Source organism: Littorina saxatilis, linkage group LG14 (assembly GCF_037325665.1).
Source record: "Littorina saxatilis isolate snail1 linkage group LG14, US_GU_Lsax_2.0, whole genome shotgun sequence".
Classification (NCBI taxonomy): domain Eukaryota; kingdom Metazoa; phylum Mollusca; class Gastropoda; order Littorinimorpha; family Littorinidae; genus Littorina; species Littorina saxatilis.
In genome coordinates, this window is record NC_090258.1 from 29,801,912 (window position 1) to 29,814,107 (window position 12,196).

General features: G+C 41.4%; 2 protein-coding genes across 3 annotated transcripts in view; one reads left to right on the plus strand and one right to left on the minus strand.

The window, feature by feature from the left end:
• The first annotated feature begins 516 nt into the window (after positions 1-516).
• On the plus strand, positions 517-5,885 carry LOC138946577 (uncharacterized). Its single transcript, XM_070318022.1, has 4 exons — positions 517-1,070; positions 2,245-2,883; positions 4,551-4,852; positions 5,457-5,885. The coding sequence occupies exons 2-4, from the start codon at positions 2,718-2,720 to the stop codon at positions 5,883-5,885; spliced, it is 897 nt and encodes a 298-aa protein (XP_070174123.1). The 5' UTR covers positions 517-1,070; positions 2,245-2,717.
• A 3,365-nt stretch (positions 5,886-9,250) lies between these two features.
• The window catches only part of LOC138947535 (uncharacterized), a 118,531-nt gene continuing 115,585 nt past the window's right edge, over positions 9,251-12,196 (minus strand). For both annotated transcript variants that reach the window (XM_070319027.1, XM_070319026.1), the window contains exons 4-6: positions 11,732-11,960; positions 11,263-11,439; positions 9,251-10,154 (exon numbers count right to left, since the gene is read on the minus strand). In XM_070319027.1, the coding sequence (XP_070175128.1) occupies positions 9,645-10,154; positions 11,263-11,439; positions 11,732-11,960 (916 nt within the window). In that variant the 3' untranslated portion in view covers positions 9,251-9,644. The remainder of the gene's footprint in view (positions 10,155-11,262; positions 11,440-11,731; positions 11,961-12,196) is intronic.

Consider the following 12,196-nt stretch of genomic DNA (forward strand, 5'->3'; position numbering starts at 1 on the left):
TCACGAGATCGGACTTAAGATTGAAAAGGCTGACGTCCACAAAAAGTCAGAGCGAGAAGAATGCGTGCAGATAGTGACACTTGCGGGTTATTGTGATGAGACATAAAGAGGGAAAGAGCTCTCTCTCTCTCTCTCTGTGAATTCAAGTGGCAGGCACAATTACAGCATATTTGCAAGAAAGTAGCCAATAACGTTTTTCTCTTATCCAAGTTAAAGCAATCTACGGACAGAAGGACTCTGGAAATGTTCCACCATGCTCATGTAATGCCTCACATCAATTATGTTTCGACGCTCTGGGATGGCAGCAGTGATGTCCACTTGAAAAAGTTAGACTCTCTCTATCGTCGCTCGGCTAAACTCATCGTAAAGGATAATGCCCAAACAGATATGAAATTAAAAACGCATATAATTTTTTCATCAAAAAAATAGTTGTTTTATCACACACAAATTGATTCATCACAAATATTTATTCAAAAAAACAAATTATTAATCACAAAATGTAATACTTTTCTCCACACAAAAATGATGTTTCATCACAAAAAATACTATATTCTCACAAAATTTATATTACAAAAGAAAAGCACTTTTCATCACAAAAATCAATAATTTGAGCACAAAAAAAAAAGTATGATCAGTTCAAATATCGGCATGTCTGACCCTCTGACTATTACAGCAACATAGATGAGGTTACCAGATTTGATTCTTTCTTTCTTTCTTTATTTGGTGTTTAACGTCGTTTTCAACCACGAAGGTTATCATGTATTGCGACGAACCAGATTTGATGGCGTCTGCATTGGTAAGCAGACGTCCAAACAGCGAGAGTTCTCTCCGGCATGGTTGCAATGGCTTTACAGGACCCTGACCCTGACCCTTGCAGAAGACATTCGAAAGACTTGTACTAGAGACTATTACGTTGAGCGAGTTTTAGCGTCAACTAAGGTGACTCGAGTCGAACCGGAGGTCGCAAAAACTCGGTCCGGTACGACTGGAGTGACGTCACCGGTTAACCAACGTTCAACCTTGGTTCCTGCGTAGGGTCTCTCCAGTTCCAAGATGGCTGCCAAGGCGAGGTGAGAAACTTCTGCAAATATTTTTTGACAAAGTTACGGATTGTGAGAAGACATTTGTTGTAAATCACTTAGCCTTTCAAAAATTAAGGATACTGGGTTGGATACTGTCTTGGTTTTAATGCATTTTATTTTAGCAGTGATGTTTATTTTGGGAAGAAATGAGGTCAACAGGAGTTTGGGTGCGATTTCGGCTCAAATGTACTTTAGCGCCCTGAACTTTTACCCGGCTGTTTTGCGCTCGATTTTCACGCTCACTTCTTCATTGACGTTCGAATCGATAGTTCGATGTTTTGGCATTACATTCACATCAACAATAAAACAGTACACTAACCAAAATGTGCCGATTATCTCAAAACAACAGCGATGGAATCGACAGGTCGCAGTAACATCGTCTTCGCCATTTCCACTTCCCTGCGAATGCGCACGCATTCTTGTTGTTTACAAGTGTATGATTGCCACACAACGTGTGTTACCGAGCCATTTACGTTGGTAAACTATGACATATTGATATAAGTATCGATATGAATGTAATGCCGAAACATCGAACTATCGATTCGAACGTCAATGAAGAGGTGAGCGTAAAAATCGAGCGCAAAATAGCCGGGTAAAAGTTCAGGGCGCTAAAGTACACTTGAGCCGCGATTTCTTGCTGTCAGCAGGGATAAATCCACTCTCTCCCTTCCCAATCGGCCTAAATACATCCCAGCACAGCTTGCTTCTAATTTATTTTCATGGGTGAAAGTTGGGATACTGAAATTCTGAATCAATAAAAAGTTTGATCTTTATACCCAGGCCGATTCATTACATTGACAGTAATGAGTGTGCAGATAATACATGTATCCCAAAGTTTGGGTGTCTTACACAAGTAACAATGCACTACCACATGTACACATGTGTATAGATTTGGACATTCTTCTGTGTAGACAAAGTGTAAATGTCTCACCAATTTTCAGGACCACATTTTCATTCAAATTTCAGCCCCAAAACTCAACAGATTGCACAGATTTGTTCCATTAAAAAAAAAAGTAGGACGTTGGGGGGGAGGGGGGGTTATGCCCTCTGACTGAGGATCTGTATAGAACTGAAGCAAAAAGAATTAAAGAGGCCTTTCATTCGGTGTTCACATTTGGAATTTGTAAAACAGTGCATGACAAACTCTTTCTTTTTCTTTCAGTATGTCGCAAGGCAATGTGTCACAAGTAATAAAGATTGAGAGGGATGGAAGGGTTTACAGCATTGTAGTTGAATCATCAATTCTGGACCTTCTCCTCAATGAGAAAACAGGTATGTTGGTTTGCAACCATTTTCTTTTTTATCATATATGGAAACCTTTTTTCTTTCTGCTAAATAGTCTCCAGTAATGGGCCTTTTAAATGTAATTGATCTGAAGCGATAAATAAAATATTGGCAGTGTCACTGTCAGCGTGCCACAATTTTTCTTATCTTAGTTTTTCTCTATGTGCCACAGATCAAACATCCTGCATGCTTGTCTCGAGTTTTCACATTTGGGTAGTTGTGCATCTCGCTCAACAATGTGCACCTCTGCATGCAACTTATCAAACCTAGGATGCACATTATTGTGGGCTGGAAAACGTCACACTGAGAACACAATCATTGCATTTGAAATGTCTTGCCATTTTCTTCCATATGTATGACAGTTTCTTTTTTGAAATCTCCCGAAGTTGTTGTACTGCAACAATGTTATGTTTTTGTTTGTGTGCTGTACTTGTAGACCCCAACCTGAAAGAGAGTATCATCACGGCTCTCATTGGCCAGCAGAACCCGTCACCGCCACCACAGCTGCATGGTGCAGGTACCCACATTTCCATTTTTGTCCTAATTGATGGAGTCAAAATATGTGTATAACACAGATTGGTTGATAGTAGATTTCTTTGGTTGGTTGTCCTGTTTATTGTCTCCAGCCGCAATGATGGGATTACTGGGGACTACTGGTCACATTATACTGACACAAGCGGACCAGTTGTCGGTAACAGGGAATAAATATGGTCACACATTGTCCAAACCGGCCGGGACTCGAACCTGGGGCCTTCCGATCCCCAGCGTAGCGCTCTATTTCTACTGTGCACTGTATCCAGTTTAGAACTATTGATTGCTCTGGCGCTTAATCGATGATCTGTCCAAATCTTATATTGTAGTGCCCGTCTCACACTCGTGAGACCAGCAAACTGTTGCAGTATGCATGTGGTCAGTGCTTGGATCAGTAAACTTGTATTGTCGGGCCTATTTTCTGGCACACACTCGATATTTTGGATATTTTTTTGTGTAGGTAACTTTTTATACAAGTGCAAGAACAAAAAGTGTGTTGTAACAAACGGCCATGCAAAATTTGGAGGAGGTATCTCTTCGTTTAAGATTTCCCTTCGTTAGGATCATGTAAAATTGTATTCCTTCCGTAACGGAGGCGAAGAAGGACAAAACAGCGGTATAGTCTATTGCCTTTCACATAGTCACTATGAAGGAGAAATCGTCTGAAATTAAAAATTCATTGCCAAACCTTGTGTGGCAGTTAGGCCAGGTCTTGAAGTGAATATCTTGTTCTTACACTTGTATTAAAAGTTCTTCACACACACACACAAAAATTATTATTAATAAAGAAATCAAGTGTGCGGCAGGAAATCGTCCCGACATTATCATTCCTGGTGAACTAAAATTTTAGTCCGTTTGGACAAAAACTGTGGTTCCGTTGGCAAGTTAACCCCTTGACTGCCAAGCATAAACGCGTTTCTGGTAATGCCAGCCACCACGACGAAAATTGGATTTTTTGGGCAGAGTGACTAAAAAGTTAATTTCTCTCACAGTTGCTGTCCTAATGCAAAGATTTTTGGTGTGTTTTCTTGGTATACCCTGGCAAATCACTTGTTAAAGAAAGAAATAAATTTTGAGAGAGGATGCCATTACAAAAAAATAAAGCATTGAATGTTTAGTTTTCAGAGGGTTTTTTGGGTCACAAAATCCACACATTAATAACAGACAGGCACACAGAAATTGCTGCAAACATGTTTATCAAGTGCATTTGGCTCGCCTTAGTCCAATAGAAAAGCTTGGTGTGATATTCCACAAAACACTGTGGGTAGCATAGTGTTTGAACCTTCCACCATTTTGACGCTGCTTCCGATGCAAACTTCCCTACTTACCGTGAAAAAAAATCAAAATGACCTTGTAACGGCAATTAACGGCCAAAGGGAAACAACCCCATGATAGGTTTTTCCTGGGCTATGGCATAATTTTTACGATTGCTTGCCTTCAACTGGAAGTAGAATGAAGTGTTGCAACAAGCCCGTACGGCGTACGTTGGGGGTGGGTGGGGATGTGTTTCGAGGAACGTACAGTGTACGTGAGTGGCAGTCAAGGGGCTAAGTCTGAACCGGACTTGTCAGAACCGCGAAGCAGGACACTTGTAAATTCCCTCAGAAGTTTCGTTCTTGTGGGAAACATTGTGAATTTTACTTTTTGTTACAGACCAGGCATCCTCTATTCAGTGTTCTGGAGACCAGGCACCCTCTTGTCAATCTCAGTCTACTGGAGACCAGGCACCCTCTTCTCAGTGTACTGGGCCTCACGTGTGGAAGGACAAAGAAGTGGAGCTCCTCCTGACCTTAAGGCATGAAAGGCAGGACAAGTTTCTGGACAGTAAGAACCACATCCTATTGTGGGGTGACATTGTCAAGCAGCTGAGAGCTGCTGGCTGCATTGTTACAACGTTGCAAGTCATCAACAAATACACAAACATGAAAAAACAAGAAGAGCAAACGCTCGATCGAGTCACTTTTGCAGTTCTGAATATTATATGAGGCAATTTTTCCTTCAAGACATACCTGTGACCTTGAAAAAGGTCAAAGGTCACCAAAGCAGACGTCAAAGTGTAGAGGTCACTGGGAGTCACGTTCACATAAAATTTGAGCCCGGTCACTTTTATAGTTTCCGAGAAAAGCCCAACGTTAAGTTGTGTGTTGCCGAACAGAAAAGGCTAGTTATCTCCCTTGTTTTTCTGATAACGTTCGTAAAAGGCTACAGATGTAAATACTTTGAGGTAAAGAATAATCCTACAAAGTTTCAATCACATCCGATGAACTTTGTCAAAGATATAAAATGTCTAATTTTTCCTTTGACGCTGACCTGTGACCTTGAAAAAGGTCAAAGGTCAACGAAACCATCGTTAAAGTGTAGAGGTCATTGGAGGTCACGACTAAACAAAATATGAGCCCGATCGCTTTGATAGTTTCCGAGAAAAGTCCAACGTTAAGGTGGTGTCTACGGACGGCCGGCCGGCCGGCCGGCCGGCCGGCCGGCCGGCCGGCCGGCCGGCCGGACAGACTAACACTGACCGATTACATAGAGTCACTTTTTCTCAAGTGACTCAAAAAGTGGAAGGAAGCGCTGGATGCAGAAAGCAAGACGGGGGCAGGGAGGGTATCATTCAAGTATAAATTTGAATTTGACCAGGTTTACGGGACGAAGGCCAGCACACGGCCAAAGGTGGTGGTTGACTGCCGAAAACCACTTCAACCCCGTGCTGTTGGGAATCCGGAAGTTGGTGAGGGTGCTGGCAAAGATGACGAGGGTCAGGGTGCTGGCAAAGATGACAAGGGTCAGGGTGCTGGCAAAGATGACGAGGGTCAGGGTGCTAGCAAAGATGATAAGGGAAGGGGAAAGGGCAAGGGCAAGCGCCGTAGTGATCAGCTTCAAGATCAATATATGGATATTCAGGGAAACATGAAATCCTTTCACCAAGACAAAATGACACGGAAAGAAATTTTGAGAGAGGATGCCATTACAAAAAAAATAACTGCTTGATCTCTACGAGAAAGACATCGAGTCTCGGAATAAGGACAAGTGAGGCTTTGTCTTTGTTGTATGTCACGATCGGGTGACAAGAGACCAAGAAAGTGTCACTCAGTGGAGTGCCTGTTCTTGGTCGAGTATGATAGAAAGCGCCTGTACGTGATATTGGGCTACAGCAGAGTTTGCTGACAGTGCTCAACTAGCACGGATGTTTTGTAGTGCACGAGTTTCACAGTGGGGGTTTCTGCTGTCATAGGGCTGACGGTTTTTCGCTGACAGCGCGCACGGGATTTTCACGGATTGAGTTTCTCGTGTCTTTTTTCTGCTTGGGAGGCAGAATTGTGTATAGCTGGACTGGTTTTGTGACAAGGTCAGTCACGTGTTATTGGCTAGGTTGTCTGGGAGAGACACAAGGGCGGCGCACTTGACACCCAGCGGCAGAAGGGGAAGGACCTAATACACAGTTTCTAGAGTATGATGGTTTTTCACCGAATATTGTATTCGGCACTCTAGGGGAGCTTCCACTAGTTAATCCTTCACACTGCCACATATTTTGCTGAGGACAAGTCGTCAACATTCCTTCGTCGGCGATGGCTTTCGCATAAGGATTCGACAAGGGGTTCTGGAGGTTTTCGGTCACTGTTGACGAACAGAGGCTGTTCCAGGGAGGAAGCGGATTTTGCTTCCATGAGAGTACAATCATAGGCTTTTGAGGTAATAAATCATTATTTAACGCTGTTGATGAGTCTGTGTTGTGGAATGAAATACTCTCTGTTGTTCTTTCCAGGTTAGCGCATAATTTACTCTCTGTGACGCTAAAATACTAATCTGTATATGGTTTTTGCAGATAGGGAGAGAAGGACGGAAAATGGCTGTTTTGTTGTTGTAAAAAGTCCGTTTTGTGCAGGCCCACGTGCTCGATGAGATATTTAAAGATGACATGTTTTAAGGTGGTGGGTGAGGGGTAGCTGACATGTTTAGTGCACCGATGCTTTCTGTTTGCAGCCTTCGTTCGTTCGTTTCGTTTCGTGTTCCTGAAACGGCTGCACGGCTGCCTTTGGCGGGACACTGCTAGCCGCAGACGTTGGAGCTGGGACCTGAGGAAGCTACGCTAACCGGCTAACCAGCAGACCGGCTAACCAGCGAACCGGCTAACCAGCAAACCGGCTAACCAGCAACCCGGCTAACCAGCATACCGGCTAACCAGCATACAGAAAGAAAGCTAAGTGCACCGTGTCTTACGCACCCCGTTGACCACCGTTGTCTTTTCTTATCTGTGATTTCATTGGAGTAGTGACAACGTGGGGTGTGTGACCCCTGCATGAACTAGAGCTTTTTGAACAGAACATTCTCATTTGACTGTATTTACACGGGATCAGCGTGTTACTATAATTTTCTATATACTACTGGCATTTTGTCAGTGATCACGGGTTTTTTACGTGTTGAGAACGTAAAAGGAACATATTTTGAGTGAAGGCTCGAGGGAGGTGGCGAGTTTATACATAAACAGGCGTCTGAAACTTATACTTTTGTTGACTCTATTTAATTGTATGACTGCGAGAGTGGATCGTGGTGTGGTTAGTTAATTAGTAGTAATTAACCGGTTCATAATCACCTTAAGTGATATATTGAAACGTGACATTGTAGAAGTCGATGAGTAGAATCGCACACTTTCTATTACGCGTCGGTGGAAATCTTCCCTTTCAGTTTTGATGTCAGCCTGATATGTGACTTTTGTCACATGGCTTTCATGTGCAGATACAGTGTTGTTGTAAGTTTATGTGTACATAAGTGGCGTTCATAATTTGTTGTTTGTTTTCCGCTTTCTACTATTCTTGTCCAAACAGGTGCTATATGTACATTTATTTTTGTTGAAATGGAAAAAGTGTATGTAAATTGACATTTACATTCCCCCATGCAGATCTGGACTGTTTGTGTTTAATATGTGCAAAGTGATTTGAAATGTGCAAATTGCAAGAGAGCCTTTTTTTTCAAGTGACATTTTCCACTTTCCCAAATATTTCAGACTGTTGTGCAAAGTGCAAGATTTTCTCTTTTTTTTTTTGAAGTGCCAAGGGTATGAGGTACCAATAACTACATTGGTCTGATGTTTTCGTTGGAAGACAAGTTGCCAAGTTGACATGTGTTTACTGTTATCGTATTTGGAGTTACTTGTGATTCCTTGTTAAATTGTTTCAAATGCAAAGTGCTCTACACTTTCTTTTTCAAAACGCGCTGAAGACGCAATAAAGCACATATTTGTTCCAAAGATGATTTGTTGTGCGTGTATGCAAACCTGACATTATATAACAAGATTTCGCCTTTCAAGTCCAATGTTATCTACAGACTCCACCATAAGTTAAGGACCAGTTCGAATGAAAGGTGACATTCTTTAAAAATTCACCAAAAAATTAAGAGTGGTTTTTGTCAAGTATTTTGATAATGAAAAAGTGAAGGGGTCAATACTGAATACTGCAAGGCTCGTTAAGGCTGCACTTACAGCCCCAGCGGCATTCAGAGAGCGTGAAAAGAACTGCTGATTTGTGCAAAATTGGCTGTTTTTCAGCAGGTATTGACCACTGCCTCAAACTTTTCACACTTGAAAATCGTAAAGCACATTAAATAAGGAAGGTATGGCCATGAGTTATGGTCACTACGATGGCTATATAAGCTGCCGAATGCGCGTAATTATGCACAACACGAACACACCAGTGATACAACAGAAGAGGAAAGTTTGCACGTGGAACTTAACTTATGGTGGAGTCTGTACTCATCATGGAGAAGTACAATATGAGTTATTCAGGCCTGAGTGTGGTATGGAACATTTTGGGAGTATGTCATTGTCCTGTGCGGAGCCTTGTATCTTAACCTTCAGAAGACTATGTGGGTCGCTGAAGACCCAGAAGAGTGATATTAAATATCTAAAGAACCACTTGCAGTTCGAGCATGAAATTTTGGGACTTTTCCAGGTTTTTATGGATGGTCATATTCCCATAGTTTTAAATTATTTCATTAAGCCGTTATTTAGTAATTTACAGGTGATTTTGAACTACACGCAAAGGACGATGTGGGTCGTTTAGTACCCATATTTCTAGTGAAGAAAACATGCTTAGCTTTCAGTTTGGGTTGACCGAGATTACAGTGAATATTCCTTTGAGGACGGCGTGGGTTGCTGAGTACCCATACATGTTGTTTTTATCCCTTCTTTAAAAAGTATGTGTACTGAGCGACCCACATAGTCCTTTGCGTGTAGTAAAAATCGTAGTCTTCTGAAGGTTAAAAAACATCATGTTTTGAGAAATTGAGTGAAATTTTTGGTTACTTTGATAAAGATAACACTTCATGACTTTGGAGGCCATATAAAAGAAAGACCCAAATTGAGTTTTACAATTTAATATTATGCTAACCATTGCATTACAAATGAAAAATCAAAGGGAAATAATTCAAATGTATTCACTGCTGTTGGGGTTGGTGTGAAACCTGTAGCACAACCAATTACCTTTTTTTAAACGTACACATACCCAAGTATTGTACAACAAATGAAATGCACAGATCTAAGAAGTTTCAGAAGTTTCAGTTCCTCCAGGGGAACACAAAGACCCATGCAAACAAATCAAAATCGTACAAGGCTAACTGAAATGAATGTGGGTCATTGCAAACAGTTTATGCAGTCTTACAGTCACAAAAATGTTCACAAGCTTTCAAGATATCCTAAATCAAAAACACCAGCAGTCTTGTGACACTTGTCTTTGCACTTCGTCAAAAGTAATTTCAAACAAGAGCAAGCAACTGAAGTCTCCTGAGCACACCATTTCTGCCATGCAGATAGACATTTTGGCAACGATTGGGACGAAGTGCTGGATCATTGTCAATGTACCTTTGAACATTGTCATCAGAGAGAACGCACAGATTGTGCAAGATGCAGGCAGATGTGATTAGATTCACTACATCTTCTGCCTGATGGAAGGGAATTTCCTTCAGCCTTCTGAACCTTCCTTTCAGGTGGCCTATTGCCCTTTCCACTACCTGCCTTTCTCCAGACAGTCGCTGATTGAACCTCCGTTGTCGGCGTGTGAGGAAGCCGTTCTGTTTGAAGGGTGTAATGAGCCAATTTTTCAAGGGGTACGCGCTGTCAGCTAAAATGCACTGTCCTGGTCTAAAGACTCTAGCTGCCTCTGCATCATGAAAGAAGGTCGAGTTTCGCAGCACTCTTGCATCATGGGTACAGCCAGGCCAACCAGTGTACATGTCTGTGATCACCATCTCGTGATCTACAACCAGCTGAAAGAAACAAAACAATGTAATAACATAAGTCAGTACTGAATGTCATGACTTGGTTTTCATACTACATCAGTTTGGACAACATTTGTAGAAGTGAATCGCCAATTTCTTTAACCTTCTCCACCCGGATGAAGATCAGGGCTTTTCTTCTACTGCACCGCCATTCCTCTCCAGTACACTAACTCTCAAACATTCCAGAACAAACTTAGTATTTTATTAATCTTTATTCAATTTTCTAGTTTCAGTCCAAATTTGCAATAAATGTATCCAAAACTATCAAAGATACACGCTTCCAAAGTCGGGAGGTGCTCTTTCTGTCTCGTCGCAATAAGTAGCCTGCCGAGCGGAGAAGGTCAATCAATTTTCTTTACTCTTTTAGAATTAGGATAGGTCGATCCGTTTTTCACGGTTTGCTTGTCTAAGATAGCAAGAAAAAAATAAACTGACAACAAATACCCGCATGCACAATTTAAAAAAAATGGTAAACAGACGTGAGTTGCATGTGCACAAAGACTTAAAAGTGAGATTAACAGTACGACATAGGTGGTTGAAGGCTTATCCAGCTGTTGCAGCATCTAAAAATTAAGTGTTCAACCAATTTGTGCTGTTCAAATCCCTATAGCTTGCCAGAAATGAGTGATTATACATTTACCAAAATAATCGCTGAAATAATTACCAAGCTAATTTTAGAATTAAGCAACGTCAAACAGACGTCGTAACCCATGAATGCGTCATCTTCGGAAAAGTCCGTCAATGCTCGTACGTTTCCGCCAGTGCAGCGTCCTTGGTTTTGTTTACAAAGACCAACATAGTAAACGCTGAATACTATTCAAATAATTTTTTCGGGGTTCAAAGACTGTAGCCAATCATTATTGGGTCACAATAGGTACACGTTTGTTACTTTACTGACACACGTAAACAATACGAATTAATTATTGCTGTCGTACTGTTAATCTAACTTTAATTCAGATGAAACTATGAAACAAAATTTTAGGCTAAAAAGCCTTTTATCAAGTGAGTGAAGTAAAACCTTTTCAATATTCATCCCTCCAGCCTTTTGTTACCATGCAACATTACAAATTGTACAAGGTAAATTTCTTGATGTTACCTGCAGCTGTACAGATGGGTAACCTTTTCGGTTGATGTAGTCATCATCCCTGTCCAGTTTGGAGGCCATCCTGATGTGCGACCCATCAAGAAATCCCACCACTCCAGGAAATCCAGACCGAGTCTGAACTGCGTTGACTATCTCTCGTTGCCTGGCAACACTGGGCCATCTTATGATCTGAAAATCAAACCAATTTTTTCTTGCCAGGCTCATTTCATTGCAGACTGCAAATGCTTTAACATTATATCTATGTATAGGTTATGTCTTTCCGGATGAAGATATGGCTCATATCTTCCCGAGACGTCTCTGTTACTGATTTTACCGAGCCTTGGCCCCTTTATGACAAAGAACCAACACCTTGCTGATTGACTTCCTGCAACTTGTCACAGAATGATGTGTTAAACATTTCACCTCCATGACACACACACCCATCCCCACCACAAAAACAAAGCACAAGCTTACTGCTTACCTGGTCTGTCAAGTTCCTCGTCATGGTGCTGGAGATATGATGCACAACATGCAGGACTGTCGACTTGGCAATGCCGTAAAGCATGCCCACCTCCCGCATGCAGTCCATGTTGCTGATGTATTGTATGAAGATTAGCAGCTGCATTTCTGGGGTCAGAGGTTTGTGGCCACCATGGAACTCTACTGTGAAGTGCGGAGTGAGGTAGTCGAGTAACATGTCAAAGACATGTCTGAAAGTAAAATATATTTTATTAATGAGTTTTGAAAATCAGGGTAAAAAATATCGGTTTTGGGATACTAGACACGCTTACCTATCATGTGGATGTCTTGGACATAGATTCAGCTTCTAGATATGAAAAAAATGCATTTTTAATAGCTTACCCGGCTTAATAATTCTTTAGTCTTTGAACTTCACCTGTATATTCTATACAGGATTAGTGAGGGGTCTTAGTTATTTTCCTCTCTT

Bases quoted from the DNA above. Each gene is read 5' to 3' on its own strand.
- LOC138946577 (XM_070318022.1), top strand. From the start codon at position 2,718: ATGTATGACAGTTTCTTTTTTGAAATCTCCCGAAGTTGTTGTACTGCA. The intron at 2,884-4,550 runs GTACCCACATTT...TTTTTGTTACAG, and splicing joins ACCACAGCTGCATGGTGCAG to ACCAGGCATCCTCTATTCAG. The intron at 4,853-5,456 runs GTCACTTTTGCA...TGACTCAAAAAG, and splicing joins AAGAGCAAACGCTCGATCGA to TGGAAGGAAGCGCTGGATGC.